The sequence below is a fragment of the Chiloscyllium plagiosum genome, chromosome 11, assembly GCF_004010195.1.
Source record: "Chiloscyllium plagiosum isolate BGI_BamShark_2017 chromosome 11, ASM401019v2, whole genome shotgun sequence".
Taxonomy (NCBI): domain Eukaryota; kingdom Metazoa; phylum Chordata; class Chondrichthyes; order Orectolobiformes; family Hemiscylliidae; genus Chiloscyllium; species Chiloscyllium plagiosum.
Window position 1 is genome coordinate 81,388,019 of NC_057720.1, and position 13,122 is coordinate 81,401,140.

Sequence of the window (13,122 nt, forward strand, 5' to 3'; positions counted from 1 at the left end):
GTTTGATGGGGGACAGTGTAGATGGAGCTTTACTCTGTATCTAACCCCGTGCTGTTCCTGGGAGTGTTTGATGGGGGGACAGTGTAGAGGGAGCTTTACTCTGTATCTAGCCCCGTGCTGTCCCTGTCCTGGGAGTGTTTGATGGGGACAGTGTAGAGGGAGCTTTACTCTGTATGTAACTCTGTGCTGTCCCTGTCCTGGGAGTGTTTGATGGGGACAGTGTAAACAGAACTTTACTTTCAGTTAAAAAGAATAGTTAGAGTCTTATTCTGTACCTAACCCTGTCTCTTACCTCTTCTGAGTTGAAAAATGTGTTGCTGGAAAAGCGCAGCAGGTCAGGCAGCATCCAAGGAGCAGGAGAATCGACGTTTCAGGCATAAGCCCTTCTTCAGGAATCTCTTCTGGGAGTGTTTGATGAGAACAGTGTGGAGGCAGCTTTGCTTTCTTTCATTTTGAAAGATTGGAGGAGGCTTTTTCAGTTTAGAAGAGTCGAGGAAGCTTCGCTGTGTATCTAACCATGTGCTGTCCTTGTCCTCGAAATGTCCTGATGGAGTCAGTGTTGAGAGAGCATTACTTTAAGTTTAAAAGAGTAGAGGAACGTTTACTCTGTATCTAACCTTGTGCTGTCCCTATCCAGGGAGTGTTTAATGGGGACAGTGTGGAGGGAGTTTAATCTGTATCTAACCATGTGCTATCCCTGTCCTGGGTGTGTTTGATGGGAACAGTGTGGAGGAACCTCTATTTTATATCTAATCCAGTGATGTCCATGTCCTGGGGTGGTTTGATGGGGACGGTGAAGAGGGAGCTCTACTCTGTATCCAACTCTGTGCTGTCCCTGTCCTGGGAGTTTTGATGGGGATGGTTTAGAAGGAGCTTTACTATGTATCCAACCGTGTACTCTCCCTGCCCTGATGGTGGGTGTATTGGAAGGTATATCTGTGTCTCCATGCTTCCATATTCTTACCTTTCTGTGCATGCTTATGTATGCCTGTCTGCCATGCCTGTGTATACCCATGTATATTGTCTGACGTATGTGTGTGTGTGTGTGTGAGAGCTGCAATACAAGAACACAAGAATTAAGCTAAGGGGCTGGTCATTTTGTCCCTTGGATCTCCTCTACCACTCAATAAGATCATGGCCATCCTAACTGTAACCACAACACCAGTCTCCTGCCTACCCCCAGTAACCCTTTGACTCCCTGCTTGATCAAATATCAATCGCACCTTTGTTTTCATTCATGGAATGTGGCCTTGGTGGCTGCTCAAACATTTGTTGCCTGTCCATAATTCCCCTTGAGAAGGTGGTGGAGAGCTGTCTTCTTGACCTGCTGCAGTCCATTTGGTGTCGGGATTCCTGCAGTACTATTCAGGAGGGAGTTCCAGGATTCTGCCCCAGCAATGTCCCAGGATGTTATACGGTTTGGAGGGAAACTTGCAGATGGTGATATTACTATGTATCTACTGCCCATGCCCTTCTAGGTAGAAGTGGTTGTGGGTTTGGAAGGTGCTGTCTTAAGAAGTCTTGGTGAATTTCTGAAATGCATCTTGTAGATGGTACAGAATATACATAACTGTAGCTATAACTGTGCGTCAGTGGTGGAGGGCGTGAACAATTGCAGATGTGGTGCCAGTGAAGCAGACTGCTTTGTCCTGGATGGTGTCAAGCTTCTTGAGTGTTGTTGGAGCTGTACCCATCCAGGCAGGTGGGGAGTATCCCATCACACTCCTGATTTATGCCTTGTAGATGGCGGAGGGGATTTGGGGAGTCAGGAGATGAGTTATCCACGGCAGGATTCCTAGCCTGTGAGCTGCTCTTGTAGCCATGGTACTCATAGTTTCCAGTCAATGGTAATCCCCAGGATGTTGATAGTGGGTGTTTCAGTGATGGAGGTAGCATTGAACATCAAGCAGAGATGGTTAGATTCTTCCTTGCTGGAGATAGTCATTGCCTAGTACTTGTGTGGCATGAATGTAACTTGCTACTTATGAACCCAGGCCTGAATATTGCCCAGGCCTTGCTGCATGGACTGTTTTAGCAGCTGAGGAGTCTCAAAAGGTGCTGAACATTGTGCAATCATCTACAAACATTCCCCCCCCATCTGACCTGGTGGAGGGAAGGTCATTGATGAAACAACTGAAGGAGGTTGGGCCTAGGACATTCCCCTGAGGGATTTCAGAGGGCGGTTTAAGAGTCAAACATATTCTGCGGGTCTGCAGGCCACTTGTAGGCCTAAACAATGAAGGAAGGCAGATTTCCCTCCCTCAAGGATGTTAATGAGCCCAATGCTTTTATGGGTGGCGTGGTGGCTCAGTGGTTAGCACTGCTGCCTCACAGCACCAGGTTCGGTTCCAGCCTCAGGCAACTGTCTGTGTGGAGTCTGCACATTCTTTTCGTGTCGGCGTGGGTTTCCTCCGGATGCTCTGGTTTCCTCCCACAGTCCAAGGGTGTACAGGTCAGGTGAATTGGCCATGCTAAATTGCCCACAGTGTTAGGTGCATTAGTCAGAGGGAAATGGGTCTGGGTGGGTTACTCTTTGGAGGGTCAGTGGGGACTGGTTGGGCTGAAGGGCCTGTTTCCAAACTGTAGGGAATCTAATCTAATCAAAACACTCAACAAGCGCCTCATCATAACACTTTTTTAATTCTAGACTTCCTCAGATTTGAATTATGTGGAATTCATACCTGGGGTAGCCAGAACATTTTCTGGGTCTCTGAATTATTGGCCAAGTGTCAATACCACTATGTTATTGCCTCCCCTAATATATCCCCTTAATATATTCACTACCCTAGCCCACACTGCTTGCAGTGCAAGAAATTTCCACAGTCGTTAATAACCCTCTTTGAAAACATTCTTCTCGTAGAATCCCTACAGTGCGGAAAGAGCACTGACCTTCTGAAGAGCACCCACACAGGCAGCCATCCAAGGCTGGAATCAAACCCAGGTCCCTGACGTTGTGAGGCAGCAGTGCTAACCACTGAGCCACCGTGCTGCCTCATCTCTGAATAAATGTGAAAGCTGTTTTTTTTTAACCTATCCCCTAATTCTGGACTCCATTACAAAAAGAGATAGCCTCACCACATCCGCTCCACCAGGTACCCTCAGGATCTTCCAAGTTTCATTAAGGTTCATCTGAACGCCATAGGGTATAGGCCCAACCTGTCAAACCTTTCGTCATCGGATAACCCTTTCATCGAATGAGCCTCGACTGAATCACTTCTAATGCATGCGTGTATGCATGTGTGACTATTAATTTGTATATGCATGCCACCATGCATGTACATCTATGTCATAGAGTCATACAGCACGGAAACAGACCCTTTGGTTCAACCTGTCATGACGACCAGCCATCCCATTCTGGCCTGGTCCCATTTGCTAACACTTGGCCCATTACCCTGTAAGCCCTTCCTATTCATGTACCCATCCAGATGCCTTTTTAAATGTTGTAATTATACCTTCCTCCATCATTTCCTCTATGTGCATGCATGGACACACTTTTCTGCATCTGTATGCGTGCACCAGAGCATAAAATAATTATTATGAGAGCTCCTGCGATTTTCTCAGAGGCTATTTGTTAATTCTCCTTAATTTGTTTATTACCTGATGCAGTAACATTATCTTTTGTATTGTGTTGACATATGGGATATGCGTACTTTGACCATAAGAATTTATCAGTCTCTTCAATAATTATTAACACCCCTCCCCAATTCGATTTGAGGCTTTGATCCCCAAAAGTTCACAATATTTAAATTGCCTGAAGACCATAGGCAAAAGATTGCAACAAAAGTAGGTAACTTTCTTACGCAGAGGGTGGTGCGTGTATGGAATGCGCTGCCAGAGAAAGTGGCGGAGGCTGGTACAATTACAGAATTTTAAAGGCATCTGGCTGGGTATGTGAATAGGAAGGGTTTAGAGGGATATGAGCCAAGTGCTGGCAAATGGGACTGGGTCAGATTGGGACATCTGGTCAGCGCAGACAAATCGGGCCAAAGGGTCTGCTTCCGAGCTGCATGACTCTATAATTGACATCTACTTCTACACACAAAAAGACATCATCCTAAACTCACCTTCAGTAGAGCGAATTGCTCCTTTTTGTTCAAATCGTGTCTCTTTCCATCTCTGTGAGGAAATGGAACAGCGAAAGCCACCCGAGTGTGATAAAAGCGTGCCCTGCAATTTGTCTGAACTGAATTAAAATGAAATGGCCACTTAACAAAAAACCTGAGGGGAAGTGTCCCCCACTGTGCCAGGTAATAGGCTAATTTAGACAATGCTCAGCTCACTGCCCTTTTGTGTTCTGCTCTCAGTTTCAGAAATCATACGAAAGGGAAATAATTGAACAAAACACAGCACCAACTGACTACAAGCCAGTTGCATGCAAACAGAAACAGAAATTTCTGGAAAATGAAAGCGCCCACCCTCCCCCCACCCACACACACTGTCTCCCAGGCTGGGCTCTGCTGATTTCAACAAATTTGAAGTTGGGATAAATTGAATTTATGGACAAAGTGAGGACTGCAGATGCTGGAGTTCTCAGCAGTCCTCACTTTCTCCTACATTCCTGATGAGGGGCTTATGGTCAAAACGTCAACTCTCTTGCTCCCCGCATGCTGCCTGACTTGCTGTGCTTTTCCAGCACCACACGTTTTGACTCTCAATTGAATTTAAGAATGTCATCCTTGCTCAGATGAAAGTTGAACTGAATCTAGGTCCCTTCACTCTCAGAAAAATGTAGCAAAACTTCTTCAGGAATGATGAGCAGGACTGAAAGGGTTAAATTGCAAGCAGGGCTGATATAGACTGGGCCTATTCTCATTTGAGCACGGAAGATTATGGGGTGATCTGCTGGAGGTGTTTGAAAGGGTTCGAACACAGAAACACTCCTCTGGCGAGGTCATGGGGAGTCCAGAGCAAGGCGGTGAAATCTTGAACCAGGCTGTGCAGGAGTGATGTCAGGAAGCAGGTAACGGTAAATTTGCCCTCGTCCCAGAGGGCTGCTCTCTCAATAGAGAGAGAGAGAGATGAGCAGTAGTGGTTTAAGCTGAGGGTCACCATGCCTCAGGCAAGGGGCGAGATGAGAAGGACAGTCTTTGGTGGTAACCTCAGCTGGTGCAGGAATTGAACCCATGCTGTTGGAGTCACTCTGCATCGCAAACCACCCGCCCAACTAACTGAGCTAACCCAACCCCAGGAAACACCTCTTCACGCAAAGGTGAATTGAAATCTGGAAATCTCTCCACATGAGAGCTGGGAGCCAATTGGTCAATTCAAAACTGAGATTTGAATAGTTCTGAAATGAGGATCCCATCGTCAAAGGTTTTCATCATGTCATCATCAGGACAAGAGCAGGAACTCCATGTTTTCAAACTACCACAATGGTTTACACTAGAGGAGGAAGGCAGGCTGACCAGTTGGCAAAGTCGATTGGCTCAACGGTCATCGATGTTGTAAAAACCCTTCTAGTTTGCCAATGTCCTTTAGCAAAGGCATTTGCCCTTTGAAAAAGTCACTCATGTTCAAGGGCAGTCAGAGATGGGTGATAAATATTGGGGACCTGCACATCTCATGGAGGAATGTTTAAAGACAAAGAGTTATACATTATGTTATGATCAGAAGAGACCTGAAGAGGGTAACAGCACTGAGATACAAAGGAAATGCTGTACCTGTGCAGAATACAAATGTTTAAATCTGGATGCCATTTGTTCCTGGGCCTTTGCTAATTGGATTTTAATGGGACACAGATTAAGGAAGGTTTAGTTCTGAATCTCTTATTCACGGCTCCATTAACAGCTAATTGTATTTTAATGGTACCCATTGGAGGGCCAATCAGATGAATGACGCTGAGCCGAAATACTGCAGATGCCGGAAGGCTGCTGTTAAAATGGAAATGCTCATGGTATGCAGAAGATGCTGTGGAGAGAGAAACAGAGAGTTATCATTGCAACCCGATGACCCTACGCAATGCTGTCAATCGTAACAGGTTTTCCATTTCTAAGCTGGTGGATTTGTTCAAAGGAAAGGAAAACCAAACAAGAACTCCGTATTCATGCAGCAAGAACTAAACTGGCATCTCTGAGAAGCAGCGTTCTATGTTCTTTGAGGTTGTCTAACAGTTAACTGTGGGAGATCATGTGGAAGGGTCACTGTCAAGCGAAGCCTCTATTGTACACCACTCCTAATTATCCATTCCCACGAAGTCACGAGCAGGGTAGATTAAATTAGATTCCCTACAGCCCACAAGTCCACACTGACCATCCGAAGAGTAACCCACCCAGATCCATTTCCTTCTGACTCATGCACCTAACACTACAGGCAATTTAGCATGGCCAATTCACCTAACCTGCACATCTTTGGACTGTGGGAGGAAACAGGAGCACCCGGAGAAAACCCACACAGACACGGGGAGAATGTGAAAACTCCACACGGACTTGTCCGAGGCTGGAATCGAACCTGGGACCCTGGTGCTGTGAGGTAGCAGTGCTAACCACTGAGCCACCATTGTCGCCCACAGTAGGTCTACAGTAGAGTGTGAGAGACAAGGCCATGGCTCCCTTGACCTATGGAACTGTGCATGTCTCTGTAAGTTCCATATCCGGAGTGAGTCACCATCTTTCAAAGCCCCATTGGAACAGAAACACACGGAGGTGAATGAACCTGTTGGAGAGGGATTGGGAACACCAGGACAGAAGATGGAGAGATTTCAGAAAATGGAATGTTACAACAGGGAGGGGGGATGATGAGGCTATGGATGGTTGTCATAGGGGCTGCTGAATGTTGGTATGTAGAGCGTCCCAGTGGATACAGGGAATGTTGGAATGGAGAAATTCAGTTAGGAATAGGACAGGATAGGTCACGCTGGGGTTGGGGACTGTCAGAATAGGGGTGTGAGGATAAGGATGATAGATGACAGTAATGTCACGGCAGGGATGGGGAATGTCAGGATAGGTGTAATATGGTTCAGGGTGGGAAATGTCAAATTCGACGTGAGGAACGTTGAGATAGGACTGGAGAATATCAGGATAGGGAATTGGGAATGTCGGGATAAGCGTGGGTTGATGATTGGGGAGATGTGGCTTGGAGGGAAGATTGGGGCGATGATCAATACGAGGGACGGTTTGACCAAGGGAGGTTGAATGGGGAGGATCTGTGAAGTGGCCAGTGAGAGAAGGGAGCTTATCACGAGTGGGAGGAGTTCACGTTACCAAAGAGAGTTTGACAAGGCCCCATAATGTCAAGAGGAAGAGTTACGGTGAGGTGATGGGTAGGATGCATCTCTTTAAAATAAAACATAATTTTTTTTAAAGTCTTCAGTGGGAAATTGAGGAAAGAGGGTTAAAACCGGGCAAGTTTGCGAATTATTTTACAATTCAGAGTGGTAACAGTGGACAGTCGGTGAGAGTTGAAACTGTCATAGTCTAGTGTCAGCAAGACAGCACATCACCGCCCTCTGATGGCTACTCTTGGGTTGACAGTTAACAGTTGGCATTAAAATGTGGTTACATGTATAGTTCAGGGTCATGTCAAATCAAAGGAAAACCACACATCACGAGTGAAAGTCGACTTATGCGAAGTGTTAGGGCAGGGTTATGCCGTGTGTCCCATATCAGTGCAGGGTTATGCCGTGTGTCCCATATCAGTGCAGGATTATGCTGTGTGTCCTATATCAGGGCAGGGTTATGCCGTGTGTCCCATATCAGGGCAGGGTTATGCCGTGTGTCCTATATCAGGGCAGGGTAATGCCGTGTGTCCCATATCAGGGCAGGGTTATGCCGTGTGTCCCATATCAGGGCAGGGTTATGCCGTGTGTCCCATATCAGGGCAGTGTTATGCCGTGTGTCCCATATCAGGGCAGATTATGCTCAGGGTTATGCTGTGTGTCCCATATCAGTGCAGGGTTATGCCGTGTGTCCCATATCAGGGCAGGGTTATGCTGTGTGTCCCATATCAGTGCAGGGTTATGCCGTGTGTCCCATATCAGGGCAGGGTTATGCCGTGTGTCCCATATCAGGGCAGGGTTATGCCGTGTGTCCCATATCAGGGCAGGGTTATGCCGTGTGTCCCATATCAGGGCAGTATAATGCCGTGTGTCCCATATCAGGGCAGGGTTATGCCGTGTGTCCCATATCAGGGCAGGGTTATGCCGTGTGTCCCATATCAGGGCAGGGTTATGCCGTGTGTCCCATATCAGGGCAGGGTTATGCCGTGTGTCCCATATCAGGGCAGGGTTATGCCGTGTGTCCCATATCAGGGCAGGGTTATGCCGTGTGTCCCATATCAGGGCAGGGTTATGCCGTGTGTCCCATATCAGGGCAGGGTTATGCCGTGTGTCCCATATCAGGGCAGGGTTATGCCGTGTGTCCCATATCAGGGCAGGGTTATGCCGTGTGTCCCATATCAGGGCAGGGTTATGCCGTGTGTCCCATATCAGGGCAGGGTTATGCCGTGTGTCCCATATCAGGGCAGGGTTATGCCGTGTGTCCCATATCAGGGCAGGGTTATGCCGTGTGTCCCATATCAGGGCAGGGTTATGCCGTGTGTCCCATATCAGGGCAGGGTTATGCCGTGTGTCCCATATCAGGGCAGGGTTATGCCGTGTGTCCCATATCAGGGCAGGGTTATGCCGTGTGTCCCATATCAGGGCAGGGTTATGCCGTGTGTCCCATATCAGGGCAGGGTTATGCCGTGTGTCCCATATCAGGGCAGGGTTATGCCGTGTGTCCCATATCAGGGCAGGGTTATGCCGTGTGTCCCATATCAGGGCAGGGTTATGCCGTGTGTCCCATATCAGGGCAGGGTTATGCCGTGTGTCCCATATCAGGGCAGGGTTATGCCGTGTGTCCCATATCAGGGCAGGGTTATGCCGTGTGTCCCATATCAGGGCAGGGTTATGCCGTGTGTCCCATATCAGGGCAGGGTTATGCCGTGTGTCCCATATCAGGGCAGGGTTATGCCGTGTGTCCCATATCAGGGCAGGGTTATGCCGTGTGTCCCATATCAGGGCAGGGTTATGCCGTGTGTCCCATATCAGGGCAGGGTTATGCCGTGTGTCCCATATCAGGGCAGGGTTATGCCGTGTGTCCCATATCAGGGCAGGGTTATGCCGTGTGTCCCATATCAGGGCAGGGTTATGCCGTGTGTCCCATATCAGGGCAGGGTTATGCCGTGTGTCCCATATCAGGGCAGGGTTATGCCGTGTGTCCCATATCAGGGCAGGGTTATGCCGTGTGTCCCATATCAGGGCAGGGTTATGCCGTGTGTCCCATATCAGGGCAGGGTTATGCCGTGTGTCCCATATCAGGGCAGGGTTATGCCGTGTGTCCCATATCAGGGCAGGGTTATGCCGTGTGTCCCATATCAGGGCAGGGTTATGCCGTGTGTCCCATATCAGGGCAGGGTTATGCCGTGTGTCCCATATCAGGGCAGGGTTATGCCGTGTGTCCCATATCAGGGCAGGGTTATGCCGTGTGTCCCATATCAGGGCAGGGTTATGCCGTGTGTCCCATATCAGGGCAGGGTTATGCCGTGTGTCCCATATCAGGGCAGGGTTATGCCGTGTGTCCCATATCAGGGCAGGGTTATGCCGTGTGTCCCATATCAGGGCAGGGTTATGCCGTGTGTCCCATATCAGGGCAGGGTTATGCCGTGTGTCCCATATCAGGGCAGGGTTATGCCGTGTGTCCCATATCAGGGCAGGGTTATGCCGTGTGTCCCATATCAGGGCAGGGTTATGCCGTGTGTCCCATATCAGGGCAGGGTTATGCCGTGTGTCCCATATCAGGGCAGGGTTATGCCGTGTGTCCCATATCAGGGCAGGGTTATGCCGTGTGTCCCATATCAGGGCAGGGTTATGCCGTGTGTCCCATATCAGGGCAGGGTTATGCCGTGTGTCCCATATCAGGGCAGGGTTATGCCGTGTGTCCCATATCAGGGCAGGGTTATGCCGTGTGTCCCATATCAGGGCAGGGTTATGCCGTGTGTCCCATATCAGGGCAGGGTTATGCCGTGTGTCCCATATCAGGGCAGGGTTATGCCGTGTGTCCCATATCAGGGCAGGGTTATGCCGTGTGTCCCATATCAGGGCAGGGTTATGCCGTGTGTCCCATATCAGGGCAGGGATATCAGGGCAGGGTTATGCTGTGTGTCCCATATCAGGGCAGTGTTATGCCGTGTGTCCCATATCAGGGCAGTATAATGCCGTGTGTCCAATATCAGGGCAGTGTTATGCCGTGTGTCCCATATCAGGGCAGTATAATGCCGTGTGTCCAATATCAGGGCAGGGTTATGCTGTGTGTCCCATATCAGGGCAATATAATGCCGTGTATCCAATATCAGGGCAGGGTTATGCCGTGTGTCCCATATCAGGGCAGGGTTATGCCGTGTGTCCCATATCAGGGCAGTATTATGCCGTGTGTCCCATATCAGGGCAGGGTTATGCTGTGTGTCCCATATCAGGGCAGGGTTATGCCGTGTGTCCCATATCAGGGCAGTATTATGCTGTGTGTCCCATATCAGGGCAGTATAATGCCGTGTGTCCCATATCAGGGCAGGGTTATGCCGTGTGTCCCATATCAGGGCAGTGTTATGCCGTGTGTCCCATATCAGGGCAGTATTATGCTGTGTGTCCCATATCAGGGCAGGGTTATGCTGTGTGTCCTATATCAGGGCAGGGTTATGCCGTGTGTCCCATATCAGGGCAGTGTAATGCTGTGTGTCCCATATCAGGGTGGTGTTGTAGTGTTGAGGTGGCTTTATAGGGAACTCCAATGCCATACTGTACCCAGATGTCCTATATCAGGGCAGGGTTATGCCGTGTGTCCCATATCAGGGCAGTATAATGCTGTGTGTCCCATATCAGGGTGGTGTTGTAGTGTAATGCTGTGTGTCCCATATCAGGGTGGTGTTGTAGTGTTGAGGTGGCTTTATAGGGAACTCCAATGCCATACTGTACCCAGAGGGTCCTGAAGTGAAATGGACATGATGCCACAGACGACAGAAGTGGATGAGTTGCTGTTTCTGGATTCCCTCTCCTTATCTTTTCTTTCTGCCTGTGATGTGTGAGAATCTTGTATGTTTCAATGAGTTGCCTCTCAGCCTTCTAAACTGTCCTGAGTACAAACCCAACCTACCTCAACCTCTCCTCAAGAGACCGTCCCTCCACAGCCAGGATCAGCCTTTCCTTAGATAATGGGCCCCAATCTGTTGACAGTATTCCAGCTGTGTTCTGACAACTGCCTTGTGTAGTTTTAACAAACCTCCTGTACCTTAATATTCCATTCCCTTTGAGACCGTTCCACTTGCCTCGCTTGTCAGTGAAGCAGCTGGGGCCCATTGCCTGTGAGTGGACCCTGGTGAAAACAGTGTGAATTGGTCTCAGCTCAGGGGGTAAAGAGCAGGAAGGCTGCGTTCAGGAGTGGCTCGGAGTGCGAGCTAGAATAGTGTGCAGTTTGGGTGGTGGGTCTGTGAAGACAGGCTGAGATTGCTTTGTGATGGAGACAAGGTTTTTGTCAGAGTGGATGGCACTACCATTTGGTAGGGTTGCTGAGAAATGTGTGCAATGTGTCCTGATCACTCTTGTTACTCGATGTACATTGGAGAAAGTGAGGACTGCAGATGCTGGAGATCAGAGTTGAAAATGTGTTGCTGGAAAAGCGCAGCAGGTCAGGCAGCATCCAGGGAACAGGAGAATCGACGTTTCGGGCATGATTCCTGAAGAAGGGCTCATGTCCGAAACGTCGATTCTCCTGCTCCATGGATGCTGCCTGACCTGCTGCGCTTTTCCAGCAACACATTTTCAACTCGATGTACATTGTGTGGTGCTCAATACTTTGTCTGTTACCCGTATTTACCTATGTTAACTCTGAATAGTAGAGTATACACAGTTTGCTCATCTAACCTTGTATATGAACATTTATTTTGCCGGTCCAAAATGTGGCATCTTGAGACTTTATTGTCTCAGCAAGTAGCTCAGATTTCAAACCTTACCTACATTAAAACAAAAAAATCCTCATGAGAACCAAATCAAACCATGACATGAATTTGATTGCCTTGCCTGGGGTTGTAATAGAAGTGCTCCCTCCCAAGTCATAGCTGAGAAGCCCTGCATATGTCCAAAAGCAGGTGACTTGGTTTAGAATTAGAGAGTGATGGAGCACAGGAGGAGGCCATTTGGCCCATTGGGTCTGCTGTTTTAAAGGAAGCTGTGAGGACTGGGGAGTGAAGATGTTTCTCCCACCCAGCCGGGGATTAGGGGAGTGAGCTAACCCTGGGAACCAAGCGAGTGGTTACAATGGAAGCAGGAGCTCAAGCCTGCAGGACCCTCCCCTCTGGCCAAGGTGGTTTAGGAAGCAGGATGTGACTGGGGCAATGTGCTCCCCTGAGTGGATCCCAGATCCCATTCCCAGCTGTCTGAGGCGGCATCTGGTCAGCGATTCCCAGACAGGATTACTCACCCACAAGATGAGGAGGCCCAAGTCAATTCCTCGCACCGCCTGATCTCCTCCTGTGGCCTTTGCAAAGGACATTGGCTCGAGTTCGGTCAGGTTAAAGCAAAAATGGAGCAACTGTCTGAAGTAAAACGCTGATTTTTCCTTTCTCGATGCACTGTCAAACACTGTAACGGTGTCTTCATTCTCCCCTCCTCTGTGTCAAGTCCAACGACCCAGTCACCAACATTTGCCAGGCAGCGGATAAACAGCTCTTCACACTGGTCGAATGGGCCAAGAGGATTCCACATTTCTCCGACCTGCCCCTCGACGATCAAGTCATTCTCCTCCGGGCAGGTGAGCTCACGCTCAACAATACTCGGGCAGTCGATCATGGGAAGATCCATTCTGTCGTTTGATCACGGCACACTCTCATCTCAGCATCAAGCAGGAACCAAGCAAGGGGAACATGGAGAGAGCAGATTTGGGGAAGGCGGGGGATGCTGATCTAGTCAGAAAAACCCAGTCAGAGGGGATTTTAAATGGTGAGGGAGGGGTGAGCACACCAGGGTCACTAATGATTAAACATAGAGAAAGGTAATTGGGTTGAATGTGTGACGGGGAGAATGTACATGGGGTGGGGAAGGGAATTAAATGGGTGGATGGGTCTGTGATAGGGGAGAGAGTACATGGGGTGGGGAAG

At 48.9% G+C, this 13,122-nt stretch overlaps 1 protein-coding gene across 5 annotated transcripts in view; it reads left to right on the top strand.

Annotated features, from left to right (window-relative positions):
* Positions 1-13,122, top strand: part of LOC122554615 (retinoic acid receptor RXR-gamma-A-like) — a 168,716-nt gene that overhangs the window by 148,136 nt on the left and 7,458 nt on the right. For all 5 annotated transcript variants that reach the window (XM_043699928.1, XM_043699926.1, XM_043699929.1 and 2 more), the window contains exon 6: positions 12,647-12,776. In XM_043699928.1, the coding sequence (XP_043555863.1) occupies positions 12,647-12,776 (130 nt within the window). The remainder of the gene's footprint in view (positions 1-12,646; positions 12,777-13,122) is intronic.